The sequence below is a fragment of the Lotus japonicus genome, chromosome 3 (assembly GCF_012489685.1).
Source record: "Lotus japonicus ecotype B-129 chromosome 3, LjGifu_v1.2".
Lineage (NCBI taxonomy): Eukaryota > Viridiplantae > Streptophyta > Magnoliopsida > Fabales > Fabaceae > Lotus > Lotus japonicus.
Window position 1 is genome coordinate 6069552 of NC_080043.1, and position 21129 is coordinate 6090680.

Consider the following 21129-nt stretch of genomic DNA (forward strand, 5'->3'; position numbering starts at 1 on the left):
GTCCCTTTCAAGGCAAAGAATGTTGTCTCAACCTCAAGGCCGTTAGAACTTCTGCATATCGACCTGTTTGGACCAGTGAAAACTGAGTCTATAGGTGGCAAGAGATATGGGATGGTTATCGTTGATGACTATAGCCGCTGGACATGGGTAAAGTTTCTAACCCGCAAGGATGAGTCTCATGCTGTGTTCTCTACCTTCATTGCTCAAGTGCAAACGAGAAGGCTTGTAGGATTGTGCGTGTCAGAAGTGACCATGGTGGAGAGTTTGAGAATGACAAGTTTGAGAGTCTGTTTGATTCCTATGGAATTGCACATGATTTCTCTTGTCCCAGAACTCCTCAACAAAATGGTGTTGTTGAGAGGAAGAACAGAACTCTTCAGGAGATGGCTAGAACCATGCTCCAAGAAACTGGCATGGCTAAGCACTTTTGGGCAGAGGCAGTAAATACAGCATGTTACATTCAGAACAGAATCTCTGTGAGACCAATTCTGATAAGACTCCTTATGAATTGTGGAAGAACATAAAACCCAACATTTCTTATTTTCATCCTTTTGGCTGTGTTTGTTATGTTCTCAATACTAAGGATAGATTGCATAAATTTGATGCTAAGTCTTCTAAGTGTCTATTACTTGGTTATTCTGATAGATCTAAAGGTTTTAGATTTTATAATACTGATGCTAAGACTATTGAAGAATCTATTCATGTTAGATTTGATGATAAGCTTGACTCTGACCAGTCAAAGCTAGTTGAAAAGTTTGCAGATTTAAGCATTAATGTTTCTGACAAAGGCAAAGCTCCAGAGGAAGTTGAGCCAGAGGAAGATGAACCAGAGGAAGAAGCTGGTCCCTCTAACTCACAAACTCTGAAGAAGAGCAGAATCACTGCAGCTCACCCTAAGGAATTGATTCTGGGCAACAAAGATGAACCAGTCAGAACCAGATCTGCCTTCAGACCCTCTGAAGAGACCTTGCTGAGTCTGAAAGGATTGGTGTCCTTAATTGAACCCAAGTCCATAGATGAAGCTCTTCAGGACAAGGATTGGATTCTGGCCATGGAAGAAGAATTGAATCAATTTTCCAAGAACGATGTTTGGAGCTTAGTGAAGAAGCCTGAGAATATTCATGTTATTGGAACGAAATGGGTATTCAGAAACAAGCTAAATGAGAAAGGAGATGTAGTCAGAAACAAGGCAAGGCTAGTTGCTCAAGGCTACAGCCAGCAGGAAGGAATAGACTACACCGAAACATTTGCTCCAGTAGCAAGACTGGAGGCAATCAGACTGTTGATCTCTTTCTCAGTAAATCACAACATAGTTCTACATCAGATGGACGTAAAGAGTGCCTTCCTAAATGGTTATATCTCAGAGGAAGTCTATGTTCATCAACCCCCAGGTTTTGAAGATGAAAAGAAACCAGACCATGTGTTCAAATTGAAGAAATCACTCTACGGTCTGAAGCAAGCTCCCAGAGCATGGTATGAGAGACTTAGCTTATTCCTTCTGGAGAATGAGTTTGTAAGGGGTAAAGTAGATACAACTCTTTTTTGCAAGACTTATAAAGATGATATCTTAATTGTGCAAATTTATGTTGATGATATTATATTTGGTTCTGCTAATCAATCTCTATGCAAAGAATTTTCTGAGATGATGCAGGCTGAATTTGAGATGAGTATGATGGGAGAATTAAAGTACTTTCTGGGAATACAAGTTGATCAAACACCAGAAGGAACATATATCCATCAGAGCAAGTACACTAAAGAACTTCTGAAGAAGTTCAATATGCTGGAATCTACAGTGGCCAAGACTCCAATGCATCCTACATGCATTTTGGAGAAAGAAGATAAAAGTGGTAAAGTATGTCAGAAGCTCTATCGTGGCATGATAGGTTCACTTCTATACTTAACTGCATCTAGGCCAGACATATTATTTAGTGTTCACTTATGTGCTCGTTTCCAATCAGATCCAAGGGAAACCCACTTAACTGCTGTTAAGAGGATCCTAAGGTATCTGAAAGGCACCACTAACCTTGGCTTGATGTATAAGAAAACATCAGAGTATAAGCTTTCAGGTTATTGTGATGCTGATTATGCTGGAGATAGAACAGAGAGAAAAAGTACTTCTGGAAATTGTCAATTTCTGGGAAGCAATCTAGTCTCATGGGCAAGCAAGAGGCAATCAACCATTGCACTATCAACTGCAGAGGCAGAATATATCTCAGCAGCAATATGCAGCACTCAGATGCTCTGGATGAAACATCAGCTGGAGGATTATCAGATCCTTGAGAGCAATATCCCAATTTATTGTGATAACACTGCTGCAATCTCGTTGAGCAAGAATCCTATCTTGCATTCAAGGGCAAAGCACATTGAGGTAAAGTATCACTTCATTAGAGATTATGTGCAGAAGGGCGTACTTCTTCTGAAGTTTGTTGATACTGACCATCAATGAGCAGATATCTTTACAAAGCCCTTAGCAGAGGATAGATTTAATTTTATTCTGAAAAATCTAAACATGGACTTTTGTCCAGAGTGAAGATGGATCAGAACCTCTGACTATGATACTTCTTGATCAGAAGATGTTTAGTCCAGAAGGTAACTCAATCAGAGTGTGTGTGCCCACTGGTACTGACTCTGAAGCTGAGACAACAACACGTGTGTCAGAATTTCTGATGCATAATTCCTTGTGCCCGTGTGACAGTCTGTTATGATTGCGTGTAGATATGCTTATCTCCTGTGTGTGATTGTGTATTTTACTGTTACTATCTATCTTTAATTTTCAACCGTTGATCTTAAAGTGCTTTTTTGAATCAACAACGGTTATTTGATAAAACCCACTATACACACACGTTCTCGTTCACTTCCGGTTTTCACTCTCGCACTCTCTGCTTTTCAAAACCGCCTTTTTCTTGATTTCTCTCTCGATCTCTCTTCATCCTTCAAACTTCATCTTCTACCTCAAACCTTCAACCTCTTCAAGATGGTGAGACAAACCAGAAGATCTACTGCAGATGCACCTCAGTTCCCTCACATGGAAGTTGGTTTGGCAACGGGTCAAAGGGGCTCTGAGAACCCGGTACAAGAACAAGTTCAAGCTCAAGAGCAGATTGTTCCAATTGCAGAACGGGGCTGTGCCGTTCACTGCGTATTTGCTCCTGAGGAACTCCAAGTCCTGGCAGAATGGCGATTCAACCTCGATAACTTGGCTGCAAATGGGTATGATCTTCGTCCTGAAGTTCAAGCTCAAGGTTGGGGAAACTATTTCAATCGACTTCGAGGACCGGTGTATGAGAAATTGGTAAAGGAATTCTGGAAGCACGCAGACTGCGATGATACTCAGGTGGTCTCTCACATTCTTGGCAGGAAGATCATCATCACTGAGAAGTCATTCGTGAATCTGCTAGGTGCAGATACTGCTTATGGGTATCGTTTCCAACTGACGGAATCGAAGCTGAAACCCAGCACCAAGGACATAGTCAACCAGGCTCTGTACACCACCTTCAAACCGGGCAAGACGAGTTACAAGGTGATGGATCTTCATCCCAAACTCAGAATCTGGCACAAGATCCTGCTCAACTGCATCAATCAGAGACCGAAGGGCAGTTCCCCAGATTACATCAACTTCAACCAGAAGGCGATGCTGTTCTTCATTCAAGACAAGGAGAAGATCTGCCTTCCCTACTTCCTGTTCTCCTACTTAAAGGAATGCATCCGGAAGTCTCGCACCACCGCCTCCATCAAGTCTGCAATCAAATACATCCCTTTTGGGAGGCTGCTCTCAGACTTTCTCATTGAAAGCAACTTAGTGCAAGATTTGATCGATGCTGGTTGCACAGAGGATTTGAGCACAATTGTCAGTGATGTCTTCACTGCAAACTCCTTGAAGAAGATGGGCTTAATCCAGAAGAAAATTGCTCCTGCTCATGAAGACACATCCTCTGAGATCAGAGGAAGAAGAATGCCTCTGAATGACTACCCTCTGTGGACTCAAGCAGACCATCCTGAAGCCATCAGATGCTATGTTGAAGACCTCAGGGCTCAAGGATTCGAGATTGACCTTGATGATTTCATCAGCAGACTACCACCAGCTCCAGAGTTTCCTTCTCCTCCCAAGAAGAAAGCTCAGAGGAAGATGGTTCTGGAAGAATCCTCTGAAGAATCTGATGTCCCTCTGGTTAAGAAGACAAAGAGAAAGCCTGATGATGGTGATGATGATGATAGTGAGGATGGTCCTCCAAAGAAGAAGCAGAAGAAGGTCAGAATCGTGGTGAAGCCTACTCGGGTGGAACCAGCTGCTGCAGTGGTCAGAAGGACTGAACCTCCTGCCAGAGTGACTCGATCATCAGCACATTCAAGTAAGCCTGCACTTGCTTCTGATGATGATTTGAATTTATTTGATGCACTTCCTATTTCTGCTTTGCTTCAACACTCCTCAAATCCCCTCACTCCTATTCCTGAATCCCAGCCAGCCGCACAAACCACCTCTCCACCACATTCCCCAAGATCTTCCTTCTTTCAACCTTCTCCTACTGAAGCACCACTCTGGAATTTGCTTCAGAACCCAACCTCTAGGTCAGAAGATCCAACCTCTCTCCTTACCATTCCATACGACCCATTATCTTCTGAACCAATCGTCCAAGACCAACCTGAGCCCAACCAAACAGAACCACAACCCAGAACGTCTGATCACTCTGCTCCCAGAGCATCAGCACGTCCTGCTGTCAGAACCACGGATACAGACTCTTCAACAGCCTTCACACCTGTATCCTTCCCAATCAATGTTATTGACTCTCCTCCCTCCAATACCTCTGAATCCATTAGAAAATTCATGGAGGTTAGAAAAGAAAAGGTATCTGCCTTGGAAGAGTATTACCTTACCTGTCCAAGCCCTAGGAGATATCCTGGCCCTAGACCTGACCGTCTAGTTGACCCAGATGAACCTATCTTGGCCAATCCTATCCAAGAGGCAGACCCCTTAGTTCAACAAGCTCACCCTGTCCCTGACCAACAAGAGCCCATTCAACCAGACCCTGAACCTGAACAATCAGTGTCTAACCAATCCTCGGTTAGATCACCTCATCCTCTGGTTGACACTTCAGACCCTCACCTTGGAACCTCTGAACCCAATGCTCCCATGATTAACATTGGTTCTCCACAAGGTGCCTCTGAAGCTCATAGCAGCAATCACCCAGCCTCTCCTGAACCCAACCTCTCCATAATTCCCTATACTCACCTTCAACCCACATCTCTCTCTGAGTGCATCAATATCTTCTATCATGAAGCCTCCTTGAGGCTCCGCAATGTGCACGGTCAGACTGATCTCAGTGAGAATGCTGAAAATGTGGCTGATGAGTGGAACAATCTGAGCACTTGGCTAGTGGCTCAAGTTCCAATTATGATGCAGCTCCTGCATGCAGAGGGCAGTCAGAGCATTGAGGCTGCAAAGCAAAGGCTTGCTAGGAGGGTGGCTCTTCACGAACTAGAACAGAGAAATAAGCTTCTTGAAGCTATTGAAGAAGCCAAGAGAAAGAAAGAACAAGCAGAAGAAGCTGCACGTCAAGCAGCAGCTCAGGCTGAACAAGCCAGACTTGAGGCAGAGCGTCTTGAAGCTGAGGCTGAGGCAGCGCGACTTGCACCAGTTGTGTTTTCTCTTGCTGCTTCTGCTTCCATTCCAGATCCTCAAGCTGCTCAGAATGTTCCTTCCAGTTCTACTCAGACAAGCTCATCCAGACTCGACATCATGGAACAACGTCTTGACACTCATGAATCCATGCTGATTGAGATGAAGCAAATGATGATGGAACTTCTGCGACGCACTGACAAACCTTAGTTTTTAGGATCTCTTCTTTTTCTTCTTTTTCGTTAACTTTGTTTTCCTTTTGTTAAACTCTGTTTCTTTTTATGTATTTATTCTCTTTTGTTCGTTTGTGATTATATATGCATATATATCTATATACTTATGTCACATATGTTTGCAAAAGTCCTTTTTATTCATAATTCTATGTTTACATCATATTTCTTTACATCATATAATCTAGAATGGAGGATCCCTCCTCATTCTTCTGCACTCCTGGCGCTGCTCTGACCTATCCTTTTCCAGACGATCCAGTACATGCTGGATGTTGTTGAGTCTGACCTTTAGCTCATCTTTCTCCAGAATCTCTTCTGAAGTCCTGAGCTTCTCTTCCAAGATTTCTTTTTCTTCCAGCAGCTTGAGTTCAAGCCGGCTGAGTTCTTGCACCTCCTCCACGAAGGCAAGAAATTCCTTCAGGTCCCTCTCCAACTCTGGACGCAGGTCCTCCTCCAGCAGTGTCCGTGTTAGCTCCGAGATGGTAGTTGCACCCTCTGGATGCCTGATGTTCAGGAACAAGTCCTCTTCAAAGGCCTTCTTCCTCAGCTCTTCTAGTGCTATCTTGTATGATGCCATTTTTTTCTTACTGAAAGTTATTCGAGGTGTGAAGCTTACCTTTCTCTCCAACGCTTTTTATAGGCTTCACTTTCTCTCTGAAAGTTAATGCTCTTACAGTTTCTCGAGGTTAAGTTCTTGGTAACTGACCCTTCTATTTACTCACTTGACCGGTGGTAAACGTTCATCCTTTGCATTAACTCTTCTATTTATTTTCGCCTAACTCTGATTCTTACATCGTTTTCATTTTCTTTTAAACTTAGACCTTCTCTAAGGGGGGGTACCTTGTACTTCAAGCTAAGTTTTTCACACCCCAAGCTTTTTGCTTATGACAAAAAGGGGGAGTAAACCCAGTTTTTGATGTGTAAGATGTGTTAGTGTGACTTATTTTTCTTTTGGAGATTTTAAGAGTTCCACCTTCATGACCATAGATGTGTCACTGGGCAAATACAAGGAATACATTTCACTTCTTCTGAAGTGATTATAAGTTGACTCTGATACCCAAGACTCTGATACCTTGTCCATGACTCTGATCACTTATGCGCTCTGATTATTCGTTTTTCATCTATGTCATAAGTTTTTCACTCTGAACTCTTATATTTTTTTAGCTCAGAATCTAGACTTTACTAACGTTTTCATCAAGTAATAGATTCAGGGGGAGCTAAGCTCAGAATCAAGCAGTGACTTGAATTCAGAATGAGCAAGATAAACTATTCACATCAGGATAAGTCTTATTCTATATCTCTAAACTCTGAGTGAATTCAGTTTAATGTTTAAGAATTGTTCATCAAAAATCTTAGTTTTGTCATCATCAAAAAGGGGGAGATTGTAAGATCAAGTTTTGATCTAGTAGTACAACTCTATGTTTTGATGATTACAAGTTAACCTTTTGATATGAACAATTGTGGTACTCTAACGTGTTTTTCTGAGTGTGCTATTTACAGGCTCTGACCTCAACTCAATCTCACACAAATCAGAAGCACTGTGTATAAAGGGTAACCCAAGCAACGCTTTCGCATTCACCATGTTCAGTATGAACAGTGGAAAAGCTTCAGAAGTTCTGAAGCTATACAAACTCTGATGTGGACTCAGTCGCTAGAAGCTCTGAAGATCCAGAAGTTCTGATAACCAAGAAACACTGAAGGTTCAGATGTTCTGATGGTGTAGAAGACTCTGAAGATCCAGAAGCTGAATAGTGGAAACTCTGAAGTCCAGAAGCAAGAAACTCTGAAGGCCATGTTCTTCCCTCTGAGTTCAGAATCAGAAGATACAATGGTCAGAGGATCTGTGCTTTCCCTCTGACTCTGATCAACCGGCTTCACAAGTTCCAATATGAAGTATTCCCCTGATCAGAAGTCTCCTAGGTTAAAAGGTCAAGTCGCTATCCAAGTACAAAAGCAAGTGTACCTTCCTGACGACCTACCTAACGTTCTCAGCCACAGCAGAAGCTGGATTTTCCAGAACTGCCCTCCAACGGTAGCATTTCCCATGCAACGCTCAACCCTAATCCTTGGAGTATATATAGAGGCTGAAGATTGAAAGAAGCGGCTAAGAAACTAAGTAGAAGCAATACATTCGCGCAAGACATATTCAAAATATTCTAAGCTTTCTTTCATCTGAAATTCATTGTGTTTACTATAAGCTTTTTAGAAGCACTTTCCTTGTAAACAAGAACTTCATATACAGTTGTATAGTTTGCCTTTAGGAGATCAAGGTTGATCGGATCCTAGAGAAGACTAAGAGAGTGAATCTTAGTGTGAGCTAAGTCAGTGTAATTGTTAGTCACTTGTAGGTTTCAAGTGCAGTTGTAACTCTTACCTGATTAGTGGATTGCCTTCATTGTAAGAAGGAAGAAATCACCTTAACGGGTGGACTGGAGTAGCTTGAGTGATTTATCAAGTGAACCAGGATAAAATCCTTGTGTGCTTTTCTATCTCTTATCTTTAGCACTTAAGTTCTCGAAAGATTTGCCAAAATCTTTAAGGTGGAAGTTTTGTACTGAAAACGTTATTCAAACCCCCCCTTTCTACCGTTTTTCATACCTTCAATTTTCCCTGCAATAAGATAGTGGTGTTAGAATATAAGAAGATTTTTATATAAAGAGGAAAGGTAAAATGCATAATGAGATGCCTTACCAATGTATTTACCCACTTCATTCTTAGAAAGAGCGGCCATAAAATCTGCAAGGTTCAATCCTAAGCCAGATAAAAGTTGGCAATCTACTAATTCTTCTTTAGTCAAGGCATCCTCGGGAATTTTGATGATGCCTTCATATTGGTTCGTCCAGTAGAACGGAAATCGGGGACTCCCGTCATCAAAGTAAAAAATATCTTTACAAGGTTCTGATTCACGGAGTTTGAAAAATTTTCCTTTGAAGTGTTTATAGTGGCTTTTGAATAAAGTGAATAGCCCTAGACCCCTAGCAGTGGCAAGTGAAACATATTCACCTCTAACGTTTCGCCCGCATGTTTCAAAAAAGTAGAAAAACTTATTACTGGTGGGTTCGATTTTTAGAGTTAGGCATAAAATTTCAAAGGCTTTTAAATACGCCCAAGCATTGCCATGAAGTTGGGTAGGAGCTACATTCAGAAGGGTTAAAACGGAACAAGTGAAATCAGAGAAAGGCAGAGTGTACTTCAAATCGGAAAATAAGTTTTCAAAGAGATAGGTGAAGTTTCGCCCCTGATTATCTGGCCCCCCAAAACAACACAACTCATCAGGGGCGCAGGGAATTATGTCCAAATGTGCATCTAGGCCATCTTTCCTAAAGTTGTATTTAGTGACTAAATCTATAATATCTTTTGGAGTACAGTATTTAGAGAATTGTTTTTTGATTTTACTAGCCACCCATAGGGAATCGGCGATAGGTGGGACATTAGGAGTAGAAGCCTCTTTACGGGTGCGTTTAGAAACCATTTTCAAAGTGTCCTGAAAGTGAAAGGTTTAGAAGTAAGATGAAGATGGAATAGAGTATAAGTTTTTAGTTTACAATGCAAGGTTTATGCAGTGTTTCTGGGTAGAGAGAGAGAGTCATGGATGTTAAAGATAGGAACTTTTATGCGCAAGTTCATGTGAAAGTATGAAATAAAGAAGAAAAGAGAAGAAGATTGTTACCTGAGAGAAAGTTTGGAACTTCAAAGACTGCTGGGATGGTTGATGAGTGAATGCAGGAAATAGGAAAGCGAGTTTGGCACAGAAGAAGCAAGGTGTGGGTTTTTGTTTTTGAAAAGAATATGGGTAGTAAGGAATTGCAGGTAAGTGATGAGAGGGGTAGAAAAGGGGGCTTTATATAGAGAAGGAAGGAGGGGTGAAAGGGTGAGATGAAAAGGTACATTAATTACAGATGAGTGGACGCGTGCTCACATATGGATATTCAAGAGTCAGGTTTGATGTTCATATTAAAAGAGGACACGTCGATCAGGGATTTGAATTTGAACGGACGTGATTCATTGTAAAGTCAAGTGGAAAGGACATTTTAGTCCGGCAGTCATGACGTTTTAGGAGTCACTGGAACGGCACAACCTTTTGTGTTTGAATTTATTTTATGTGCTTTTAATCGTATTTATTTTCATGATGGTAATTATGTCAGTGGGATTTAAAGACGCGGTAATGCTGCGGCTCAAGTTCCAAAATATTTGTGGATATCTGTTGATGTAATTGTAGTAGGAAAAGCAATGATGATTCTTGCCACAGTGAGGGCGTAGCAGGTAATAGGCTCAGAGATTTGACAGGTTAGGTTGAATACGCAAGAAAAGAAGAAGAGGAAAGAGCTGGTCTGACGTGGTTATTATTATTTACTTTTATTCAAATGAACATATGTTATGGTTTATACGCCCATTTTAATTGCATCATGAGGGCTTTAATGGTTGAGGGCTTATTAAAGACACATTCGCCTTATACTAAGCCTTAGTGTCTTGAGGGCTTGTGGTCTGGTATAGGGCGGATCAATGTATTTAATAATTGGGCTGAACAAATTATGTATCAAATGGGCCGGGTAACCCATGATCCAACCGGATCAAAACCCAAGCTATAAATAAAAGAGGATCGCCCAAGCGGAGGATCCTATCATTTCACGCATTTTTACTCACTTTGTTTACTTTCGCTTGCTCTCTAAATTGGTTAGCCTTGGTCTGTGGTTTCATACCGGAACAAGATTCAACGAAGAATCTATTATGCAATGACACCATAAATCCGACATACTCCCTACGATTTCCACATCGGGGAACTGTATGAAAGAAATGCACCAGAACCTACCCGAAATCTCAAATATGAATCCATAAAATCCCTATGCAAGCTTTAACCAATAATGATAAGCTCTCTATCACAAGGCTCTAGCCTTACACCCGACTCTACTCTTCGAGTCTTCCACTATTCTTCAAGTTCTCCTCTCTGACTCGTACAAAGGTCAAGCTTCATCGAAGATTCTCCATCGCCTAATAGCGTTAAGCGCCCAAACATCAAGTAGCAAACAGAAAAGGGTTAACTCCATACAACTACTTCACATAAAAGGAAAAACATGTTATTCGAAACTAATACATGACATGGTAAGTAAGCTACCAATTTAGTTCAGGATAGATGACAACATATATCCAACAACATGAATTAAACCAAATATCAATCAATTTCAATATAAGTGCCCTGTAGTGCGACTGTACGCTACTACTAAGATGGGTCGATCAGTATCGCCACGCAAGACAGGACAGTCACGTGGAACTAAAACCACTTATCTTCCACTTTAGAACACCTTGAAATATGAGACAATCTCGTGGAACCATACCCACCTTAAAAAGTACTTACCATAGTGGTACAATTGAGGGTGAATAGTTTCAATGTAAGACACATGCTCATAGATCAGGGAAGCTCGGCGGACATCATTTACGGTGACGCAATTGACAAGTTGGGGCTGACTGACAACGATTTGACACCGTACACAGGAACCCTGGTGGGTTTCGCTGGCGAGCAGGTCAAGGTACGTGGTTACCTAGACTTGGATATGATTTTTGGTGCGGACAAGAATGTGAAGGTATTGAAAGTCAAATACCTGGTGTTGCAAGTTGTGGTTAAATATCTATTGAGCAATGGTAAAATAGGGAAAATCAAAGTTGATCAAAAAAAGGGCTAGAGAATGCTACAACAATTGTCTGGATTTGTATGGTAAGAAGAATGCGGCGACTATTCACCGGTGTTACGAGTCGAGACCCCGAACGAGAAACTAGATCCAAGGGGCGAGGGGTGCTTAAAGAACTGGACAGACTCGCCCAGTTTAGTACTTGTGGAACCTGTAAGGGAATTGAAAATATCGTATCAGTATGGTGCATATTGTGATTCTTTTTTTGTGATATTAAATGTCTTATTTTTAGCCACAGTAAAAAGTTCTAGATATTAGTATCTTGTAGCAAACACAAAAAGTGTTGTAGTGTGATAACGCATAGCGAGATGACCACAATTCTGAAGTTTTAGATATAGGTCAAATAACTTATACTTCTTAGATGTAAATGCTAAAAAATATAATTTATATCATTCGCAATTAAAGGGAAACTTACAGTAACAATCAGAAGTCTTATATATTAAATTAAGCACACAAGTTTAAGCCTATCAGAAAATAAATAAATTACGCCTAATAAGGAATGTTGAGATAAAAACAAGAATGAGAGGTTTGAACTAATAATAGTTTGAAAGACACCATAGAAAAAGCTTAGAAAACTGAACAGGAACTTGCAAAACAGAAGACATGAAAACTGGAAGAACAAATGTCTGGAAAATTGGTAAAAACATTTTAGTGTTGATTGACATTTTCAATTTTTACTCGAAATGCTTGAATTTTAAAGAAATTAGCCCTTCGACTGAGTGACAGATTTCAAAAAAATTTAAATTGTCGAGTTTCACTTTATGATGAAGGGAAGCTTTAACCAGACATTCTCAAGCCAAAATTTGATCAAATTTTTGAGTGTTGATTGAAATTTTCAATTTTTTGTCGAAATGTTTGAAATGTAAAGGCCCTTGGAATGGGTGAAGGATTTCAAAAAAATTAAAATTTTCAAGTTTCACTATATGATGAGGGGAGCTTTAACCAAACTTTCTCAAGTCAAAATTTGTGCAAATTTCTGAGTGTTTGTGGAAATTTCCAATTTTCAGTCGAAATTCTTGAATTTTAAAGGTATTAGCACTTGCAATGGTTGATAGAATTCAATAAAATTAATTTTTTCGAGTTTCACTGTATGACGTAGGGGAACCAAACTTTCTCAAGTCAAAATTTGTTCAAATTTTTGAATGTTGGTGAAAATTTTCAATTTTAAGTCGAAATGCTTGAAATTTATATAACCCTTAGAATGGGTGACGGAATTCAAAAAATTTATTTTTTCCAAGTTTCACTATATGATGAAGGCGAGTTTTAACCAAACTTTGTCAACTCATAAATTTATGAGTGTTGGTTGAAATTTCCAATTTTTAGTCCAAATGCTTGAATTTTAAAGGTATTGCCCTTAGAATGGGTGGCGGAATTCAAAAAAATTAATTTTTTCGAGTTTCCCATGTGATGAAAGGGAGTTTTAACCAAAATTTGTCAAGGAAAAATTTGTTCAAATTTCTTAGTGTTGGTGGAAATTTCCAATTTTTAGTCGAAATGCTTGAATTTTAAAGGTATTAGCCATTGGAATGGGTGACGGTTTTCAATAAAATTAGTTTTTTCGAGTTTTACTTTATGATGAATGTGATGCCTCCCTTTTCCATTGTTAAGGATTTATTTTGGATTGAGACATATTATCACTGGTTTTATTTATATCTTTAAGACTTAAGACATATTGTTATTAAATGATTTGTTTATGTTTAATTTTAGTTGTGTTTGTTTTAAATAACTGAGTTTTGTTCTTTGAAATGTAATGATATACAAGTTTTTTTTATTTCAAAAGGAAATGCAATGATATATAAAAAGACATATTAGCTCGCTGGTCTATTGGTCTTCTTTAAATGAAATTGTCTGTTAAATAAACTTTTAAGTAGGCTTGTAGACCAAGCCAGACTTTATAATAGGTCAGGTCAGACCTTAAAATTCAGCTTATTGACCGGCCACAGACCAAGCTTGCGCCACAAAAATAAAATGCAGGCCAGACTTGGACTATTCAAAGCCTTGCTTGGCTTGACCTATTTCCCCCATACCTATACCTTGTGAAAAAGAATTGGAAACCCTGAAACAAGGGCACAACAAAGAAATGAGACTTCCCTAAAGAACAATAACATGAAGTGGCCCTGAAAAAACTTGTACTGGAGTCGACCAGCGAATTGCGAACGTGGAGAGGGGTTGACAAGTCAGGCAAGACCGGCAACATCAACAAAGACCTAGAAAGTGGTGTGTGCCGCACACGCGTACTACAAAGCAGTGGCTAGGATCAGTGCAAGGAGGCTCTTTCTGGCCCGCCAAAGGGTGACAGGTCGGTGACTTCTAAGGCTGACACCAGTGTTACTTTGGACACTAGAAAACTGAGACCAGATAGGACAATGCTCACAACGGCGACTGAAACCCTAAAGTATAACTAGCTCAAATTGATGGTGAATCTGAAATATCTCTTGTATTATCACAATATGGTACATGTATATCTACATCCCAATGACTAAATAGAATCCCTAGACATTAGGGATTGTGAAATTTTAAAAACAAATAGAAATTATGTCTAGTTAACTACGTTGGCAATTGAATCAAGGGTGTAAAAGGAAAGGATCACAATTACAATCATAAGCAACAATTCTTTCTTTCTTTTATACAATTGATTACTGAACTTACCTACAAAAACACAGAAAAAAGCTACCTAATGTCTGATTTAAATAATTTTATGTTTTTAACATAATAGAGTTGAATAGCTTCAAGTAATATTGATCTGATGTGAAGTGAAATATTGATTTTGATGAAATACTAACATTGATTTTATATATTGATCTTTTTTGGTGGGTCTTTGCTGCTTGCTCTTGTGAGGTTTTTTTTTTTTTTTTATAGGTAAATGTTAGTGGTTAGTTGTTAGTAAGTTAGAAAATCGCTTTAAAGTTCATTTTCAGGATTCGAAACCTAGACCTTCCCCTCCCCACCCTTATGTTTCCTAGCTCTTGTGAGGTTTTGTGTCCCTTCTTTTTATTGGGTTTTCCTCCCTTCCCTTTCCCTTGAGAATGAAGTTCTCTCATTTATCTGGTGAAATATATATCTTTTTTCTTTAAAAAAATATTGATCTTATGTCTTCCTGCGATTTAACTTAATTCAATCAAAGGTCGCATAAGAACATTCACGCAACGCACACATATATGTGCACATCCCTTATGTTTTCTTTATGTTCAACTTTGAGAAAGGTCGACTGATTTATGCTTTGATACATTTGCAGGGATAGACAACAATGAGACTCCAAAGGTGCTTAGAAGCGGCGGAGCTGATCCTGACGGAAATCATCCTGGTGATCTTTATGTTACTATCAAGGTACTTCAATAGCTTGGATGTCACTTCGTTTTTATGTTTTATATTTTTAAGCCTAATCTTTTCTTTTTTTTTTCTTATTCCGTTTTGAAGGTTAGGGAAGATCCTGTTTTTCGCAGTGAAGGATCTGATGTTCACTTTTGTCTCTAATGTTCTAAGGAAGCAAGTTCGTTACTAATTACTATTGTCGATTAAAAATAAAAAAAGAGTAAACATCCTCCTTAAGAGTTTAGGTTGACATCGCTTTGTCCCAAAAGATAGGAGATTCTAATTTTGTCCCTCAATCATGAAACATCAAAATCTTCCTTCTGTGCAGAAACTGCAAAATTGAGGGATTAAGATGATGTCAATTTTGTTACATTTGACAGGCTGAATTGCCGTGTCATGTTTCTATTACTAAAGGAGTTAATGGATGTGACTCAGTCTCTAGATAAAATTGATATCACTTATGTTTTGGGATCCAAATTGATGTCAACCTTATCTTTTAGGTAGCACAGTGGTAGTTTACTGTTAGGCACACTCAGTTAGTAAGAGTGGGGTGGGTTAGTGAGTGAGGCATGTTGCCTATAAATAGAGAGTTTAGGGTGATCGAGTATTGATATCTTTTGAATCATTTGGGGTTGGTAACTAGGGAGAGTGGCTGAGTCTCTCCAATTACTCGGCAACCTTGTTCTTTTCTACATTCAATATATCCAGTTCCTAAAAATTGGTATCAAAGCATCAATTCAGGTGCTCTGGCTAAGATGAGACGACACGAAGCCTGGCAGTTTATTATCATAATATTGTGATTCTCAAACATCTTGTTAGTTATTTGTATCACCTTTATGATTTTAGACTTTTAATTATAATCTATTAAGCTAAATACTGGAAAAAATTCTACTTCTTTTAATTTTCATTTCAGGCGATTTTGGGGGGAACTATCCAAGTACCAACTTTTACTATAGATATTGTTCTGAAGGTGTGTAGTGTGATTGCAAAACTTTGAATTTCTTTCTATCTATTAACTGAGAAAGTTTAAATGACAATTCTTGTGCTTGGTTAGGTTCGCCCGGTCACCCAACCTAGTCAAAAAGTGGTTTTGAAAAATAAAAGGTAAGCAAGTTGATATGGAGAAATTCTAGAGTTTCTATTACTTCTTAGAAAGCATTGTGAGAAAATAACAACATTCGAAATACATAAATATGTTGCAGCTTAGATCTTCAATAGCAGTAAATTCAATCCATAGATTTCTTTCACAATTCATTGCTTGTTTGTTCTTTTAACAGGGATCAAGACAAAAAATTCATACACATTTGGGAATCAATATATTCATTTTAACGTCAGCATTCCTATGTAAGTGTCTCATGATATTTTTCAATGTCATTTATGAGTGTTTCTCTTCTTTCAGACGCCATGCTTAGTTTGTGATGGATGATTCAAATGTTTAATGTCTGATTTTGAAATATTTCTACATAAACCTGACAGAGAGACAGTGAATTGATTGAAGAGTTTGTCAAGCAAGAGCGAGATGTGTCTGATAAACAGAGAGAAACTTCGGCTTCTGGTTGAATATATTTACAGAATCCTCACCATTTATTCAAGCTCCAATAAGTGGGAACCTACTTCCTGTTATTGTAGGAGCATTAAGAGTTGATATTTCCCATCCACTTTGAGCAAATGTATTGATTTTTTTTTGTCATAAGTGATGTTCGCAATTCAAATTTTAAAGGTTAGAAGGTAATTTTCTATGCTTGTGCATATGTAGAGTTCTATAGTTTTCCCTTTTTGAAGGTGTGCAAGTCACCATTAATTTATGCTGATTCATAAATATGAAGTTATTATAAATCTCTAATTATTAATTTATTAGTTTAATATAGACCGTTATAAACGAGTGGTTCAATACATGCTTGATTCGTTTGTAAAAAGTCATGGATTTGAGTTTTGTGGATGAAAAATCCTCCCTGCATAAATGTTAATAGAATTGCCTTCAGTGAATGATATTACATTAGATAAATACTTATTATAATAGAACAAATACAAAATTTCTATTATTTATAAATTTAATATAAATAATTGTACGAAATATATTATCAACATTTAGCATTTCTAGATCGAGGAACTCAATGAATGAATTGTTTTTTAATTTTTTATATAATAAACAAAGGATGATAATATTGGAACTTGACCTGGCATTGGTGTGTTAAAATGTATAGCCCACTCTAATATTTGGGTTCAAAATCATAACCCAACCCATATTTTTGCAGGTGACCCAATTAGAGAATGTAGTGAAATAAAATTAAGGTTGTACAATGAATAGTTTGAAAAATCTTTCACTTTTTGTAGACTTGGTAATCATCACAATATTATACTTGTTCTTTATCTTTAAAGATTATCAACTCAACAAGAAAGTCTCACTAATGATAATCAACAAATTATTGTGAAATAACTTTTTGAAGCTCATTTTTCTTATAGTAAAATTTCGAATACAAAATGCACATCTACAATGAACTATGCAACCTAGATATAAGATAATAAGCATAATTAAAAGATTCACACAAAATTATACACAATGAAAATCATTCTTTAAGACAATTTAACATCCACTAAACCAAATTGTACATGAGATACAAGCAAGCACAATATGTTGTACATCACAAGTGTAGCCCGCACCAAGTGGAAACCAATTGAATCATTTTATCTCTTTTGTATAATTTATTTTGGCATTACATTAACGTTGACATACAAAAAAAGAAAATCTCTTAAGCAAAATATGAATTGTTTTTTTGTTTAATTGTTCATTGTTGTAGCTTTTCTGCTAAGTAGATATACATTTGCCCCATAACTCCTGTGCGAAAGCCGCTTTCGTATCTCGATTCTACAGTTAAAGTTTCACCATCCGTGATCTTGATTGAACCGTGTTCTGGGTAAGTAACAGACATTCCAACATTGAAACCTTTCTCATTTCCTGGTTCCATTCCCGTTCCATATTTTGGTGTTGAAGTGCATAATGTTCTTCCATCCTAACATTAATTAAAAACACAATATTTAGAGGCGATAATGCATTATAATATTAGATTTTATACAATGTTATTCGATATAAAAAAGAAAAAAATTTCATTTGAGAAACATATCAAGTAAACGAAATATTAAACACAAATTAATTTTACCAACTAATCATAAAAGCGATAAGAAAATGATAACAAATTACAAACATCACCTGTCCATACAGAGTTGCGTTAACAACACCTGCATGCATATGAGCGGTGCAATAGACGAGATAACCTCCTCTTTCCATCGGTATGTCAGCTTTCATGACATGATACTTACTACCATCATTTGTTGCTGGAATACTATAATCAACCTGTAAAAAAATTGAGAGATCTTTTTAACCACTAGTTCCCAACAAAATAATAATACTGTGATGTGTTACAAGTTTATTCAAATTTAAAAGTCTATATAACGCAATATGCTAAAGAACCTACTAACCTGGCAATCATGGATTGTTTGTGAGCCATTTCTTGTCACTCGATCGGTTGAATCAAGTATATAAAACTTAACGGGAACTTGGAATTCATTCCAATCAGCCCATGTTATATTGTATCTTAGGGCAAGCTTTCTAGTTGGGGCTTGAAAATCTTTTTTCAATTTGCATTGAAATCCATTTTGGCAACAAAATAATCCTCCTTTATAAGCAGGGGTCAGTAGTTTCCCATGAAAATCCCTTGTCTTTTTATAAAAATCTTTTGGGATGTGGAAAGCGTCACATGTGCATTCAGTGCAAGATTCTTTATTTATTGCACCACGTGTATCAATGACCATGATGTTAACGAGCCATTTGTCTTCATATCCAGATGGAGTAGATGCAGGGTTACCTGATTCCACTGCAAATGGGTCTAAAAGTTTTGACGGCGTTCCTCGTGACTCAGCTCCCTTACCCCAAAAATATGAAAGTCTATTCTCGTTGCATGTTCCTGCGTTTCTTACAGGAATAGCACCCTCAAAATGATCCTTCAAAGGGTAGAGTGGATTATTCTTTTTTCCAAAGTATTTTAAAACGAAAAAATGATGGAGGTATGTTTCATGCAAAGGTACAGCATTCCCTTCTTCATCAACTAGTTCAGCATCAAAACTCTTGACTCCAATATGTCCCCTTGGGAACTCAATATGTGCAAGACTTATATCTTTGATCATTCCAGGCCCGACTTCAAACTTTTCAGATAAGAAAGTAGCTGACTTGATAGGACTCTCGGACCCTGAGCGTGCTGAGTATGCCGTGCTTGATAGTAAAACTAGGATTGGTAATAAAAATGCCATTGATTTAGATATAAAAACCTGTACAAATAGCATTACAATGACATCGTTAGAAACTACGACTTTTAGCACTATTCTTTTAAGCTCACGTGTAAAATACAGGAACATTAAATAAGCATGATATAGATAAAATTTTGGAACTCATACGATAAATATTGCTTACCACGCAAGAAGAAGATGAAAGAATGCACATGGTGAATATTTTATCTTTCTTGCTAGTTTAAGAACTTTTTTGAATTTCTATAAATGTTGTAGAAAGTTTGGGCATGTATGAATGTCTTTTTGGCTTCTTTTATAGTAGAAGGCCCAACAATGACACATCTGGCACAACTGAATGCCAATTAAGAACAATGTTTCAATTCCTATTTTTACCTGTACGGTTTAATTACCATAAGATGATAAATTTACAGATCGTTATGGGGTTTTATTAATATTAGGTCAATAAGAAATGTTTAAGATAAGATAATGTAAGAAACTTACATCGTGGTACACCTCTATATCTATTTAATGGTGTATAAAATTTATGTTAATTATGTGAGTTTAAAGAAAAACCGATCGATAGAAAAAAAAAATTCTTTTATCTTTTAATTTTTTACATGTTTTTATTTTTACATTTTGTTATTTCTAGATATTACTTGAGGGTGTGACTAACCTAAAGTACGCCTTTTAACTTTAGAAGGTAAATAAATAATTCTAAGTCATTAATTAAGTTAATTTTCCAAATAAAATTATGCATAACTAAGTAATTTCAAAAAGTGATAGTGATTTTATACTTTTAATTATAATCTACTAAGCTAAATACTGAAAAAATTTATGTTTTTCTTAATGTTCATATCATGCAATTTTTGGGGGAAGTATTCAAGTACAACCTCTTACTGGAGATGTTGTTCTGAAGGTGTGTATTGTGATTGCAAAACTTAGAATTTCTTTCTACATGTTAACTGAGGAAGTATAGATGATAATTCTTGTGCTTGGTTAAGTTTGCCGGGGCACCCAACCTGGTCAAAAAGTGATTTTGAAAAATAAAGGTAAGCAAGCTGATATGGGGGAATTCTAGAGTTCCAATTACTTCATTGAAAGCATTGTGGGAAAATAAAAACATTCGGAATACATTAACATGTTGTTGCTTGTATTTTCAATACCTGTAAATTGATTTCTTTCACTATTCACTCCTTGTTTGTTCTTTCAATAGGGATTACGATGAAAATTTCATGCACATTTGAGAATCAATATGTTCATTTTAACGTCAGCATTCCAACGCGAGTGTCTCATGATATTTTTCAGTGCTATTTCTGGGTTGTCTCTCTTCTTTCAGACGCCATGCTTAGTTTGTGATGGATGCTTCCAATGTTTAATGCTTGTTTATGAAATGTGTCTACATAAACCTGACAGAGAGACATCGTGAATTGTTCGAAGAGTTGGTCAAGGAAGAGCGAGAGGCGTCAGATAAATAGAGAGAAGTTTCAGCTTCTGGTTGAATATATTTACAGAATCTCCACCATTTATTCAAGCTCAAATAAGTGGGAACTTACTTCCTGTTATTGTAGGAGCATAAAGTGTTGATATCCCCCCTACCACTTTGAGCGAATGCATTTTTTTTTGTCATAGGTGATGTTCACGATTCAAATCTTAAGGTTAGAAGGGGATTTCCTATGCTTGTGAATCTATAGAGTTCTGTAGTTTTCCTTGTTTGAAGGGGTGCAAGTCACCAATAATTTATGCAGATTTATAAATATGATGTTATTATAAATATCTAAGGCTTAATACATCAGAAGGCCCCTGTAATTGTAAAGGGAATCAATTCCAGGGCTTGAAAAATTTTCGCATCAAATTGAGTCCCTAAATTTTTTTTTTAATCCAATTAAGGGCAAAGTGTGTTTGAGTCTGATGTGGCTTGATTTGAACACATATGGCATTTCCACGTGGCTTTTATCTTTTTTATTTAATGCCAACTAATTCCAACTCATATGATTAATTAAAAATCAAA

At 37.6% G+C, this 21129-nt stretch overlaps 1 protein-coding gene across 1 annotated transcript; it reads right to left on the bottom strand.

Annotated features, from left to right (window-relative positions):
* Positions 1–17515: 17515 nt before the first annotated feature.
* LOC130743483 (uncharacterized) lies at positions 17516–19335 on the bottom strand. The gene is made up of 4 exons (XM_057595736.1): positions 19306–19335; positions 18318–19163; positions 18049–18153; positions 17516–17851 (listed from the first exon to the last, which is right to left on the bottom strand). The coding sequence occupies exons 1-4, from the start codon at positions 19333–19335 to the stop codon at positions 17627–17629; spliced, it is 1206 nt and encodes a 401-aa protein (XP_057451719.1). The 3' UTR covers positions 17516–17626.
* Between the last annotated feature and the right edge of the window lie 1794 nt (positions 19336–21129).

Excerpts from the sequence above, each read along its gene's own strand:
- LOC130743483 (XM_057595736.1), bottom strand. The coding sequence starts at position 19,335 with ATGTGCATTCTTTCATCTTCTTCTTGCGTG. Across the intron at positions 19,164-19,305 it reads TTTCATCTTCTTCTTGCGTG|GTTTTTATATCTAAATCAAT; the intron begins GTAAGCAATATT and ends CTATTTGTACAG. Across the intron at positions 17,852-18,048 it reads ACGCAACTCTGTATGGACAG|GATGGAAGAACATTATGCAC; the intron begins GTGATGTTTGTA and ends AATTAATGTTAG.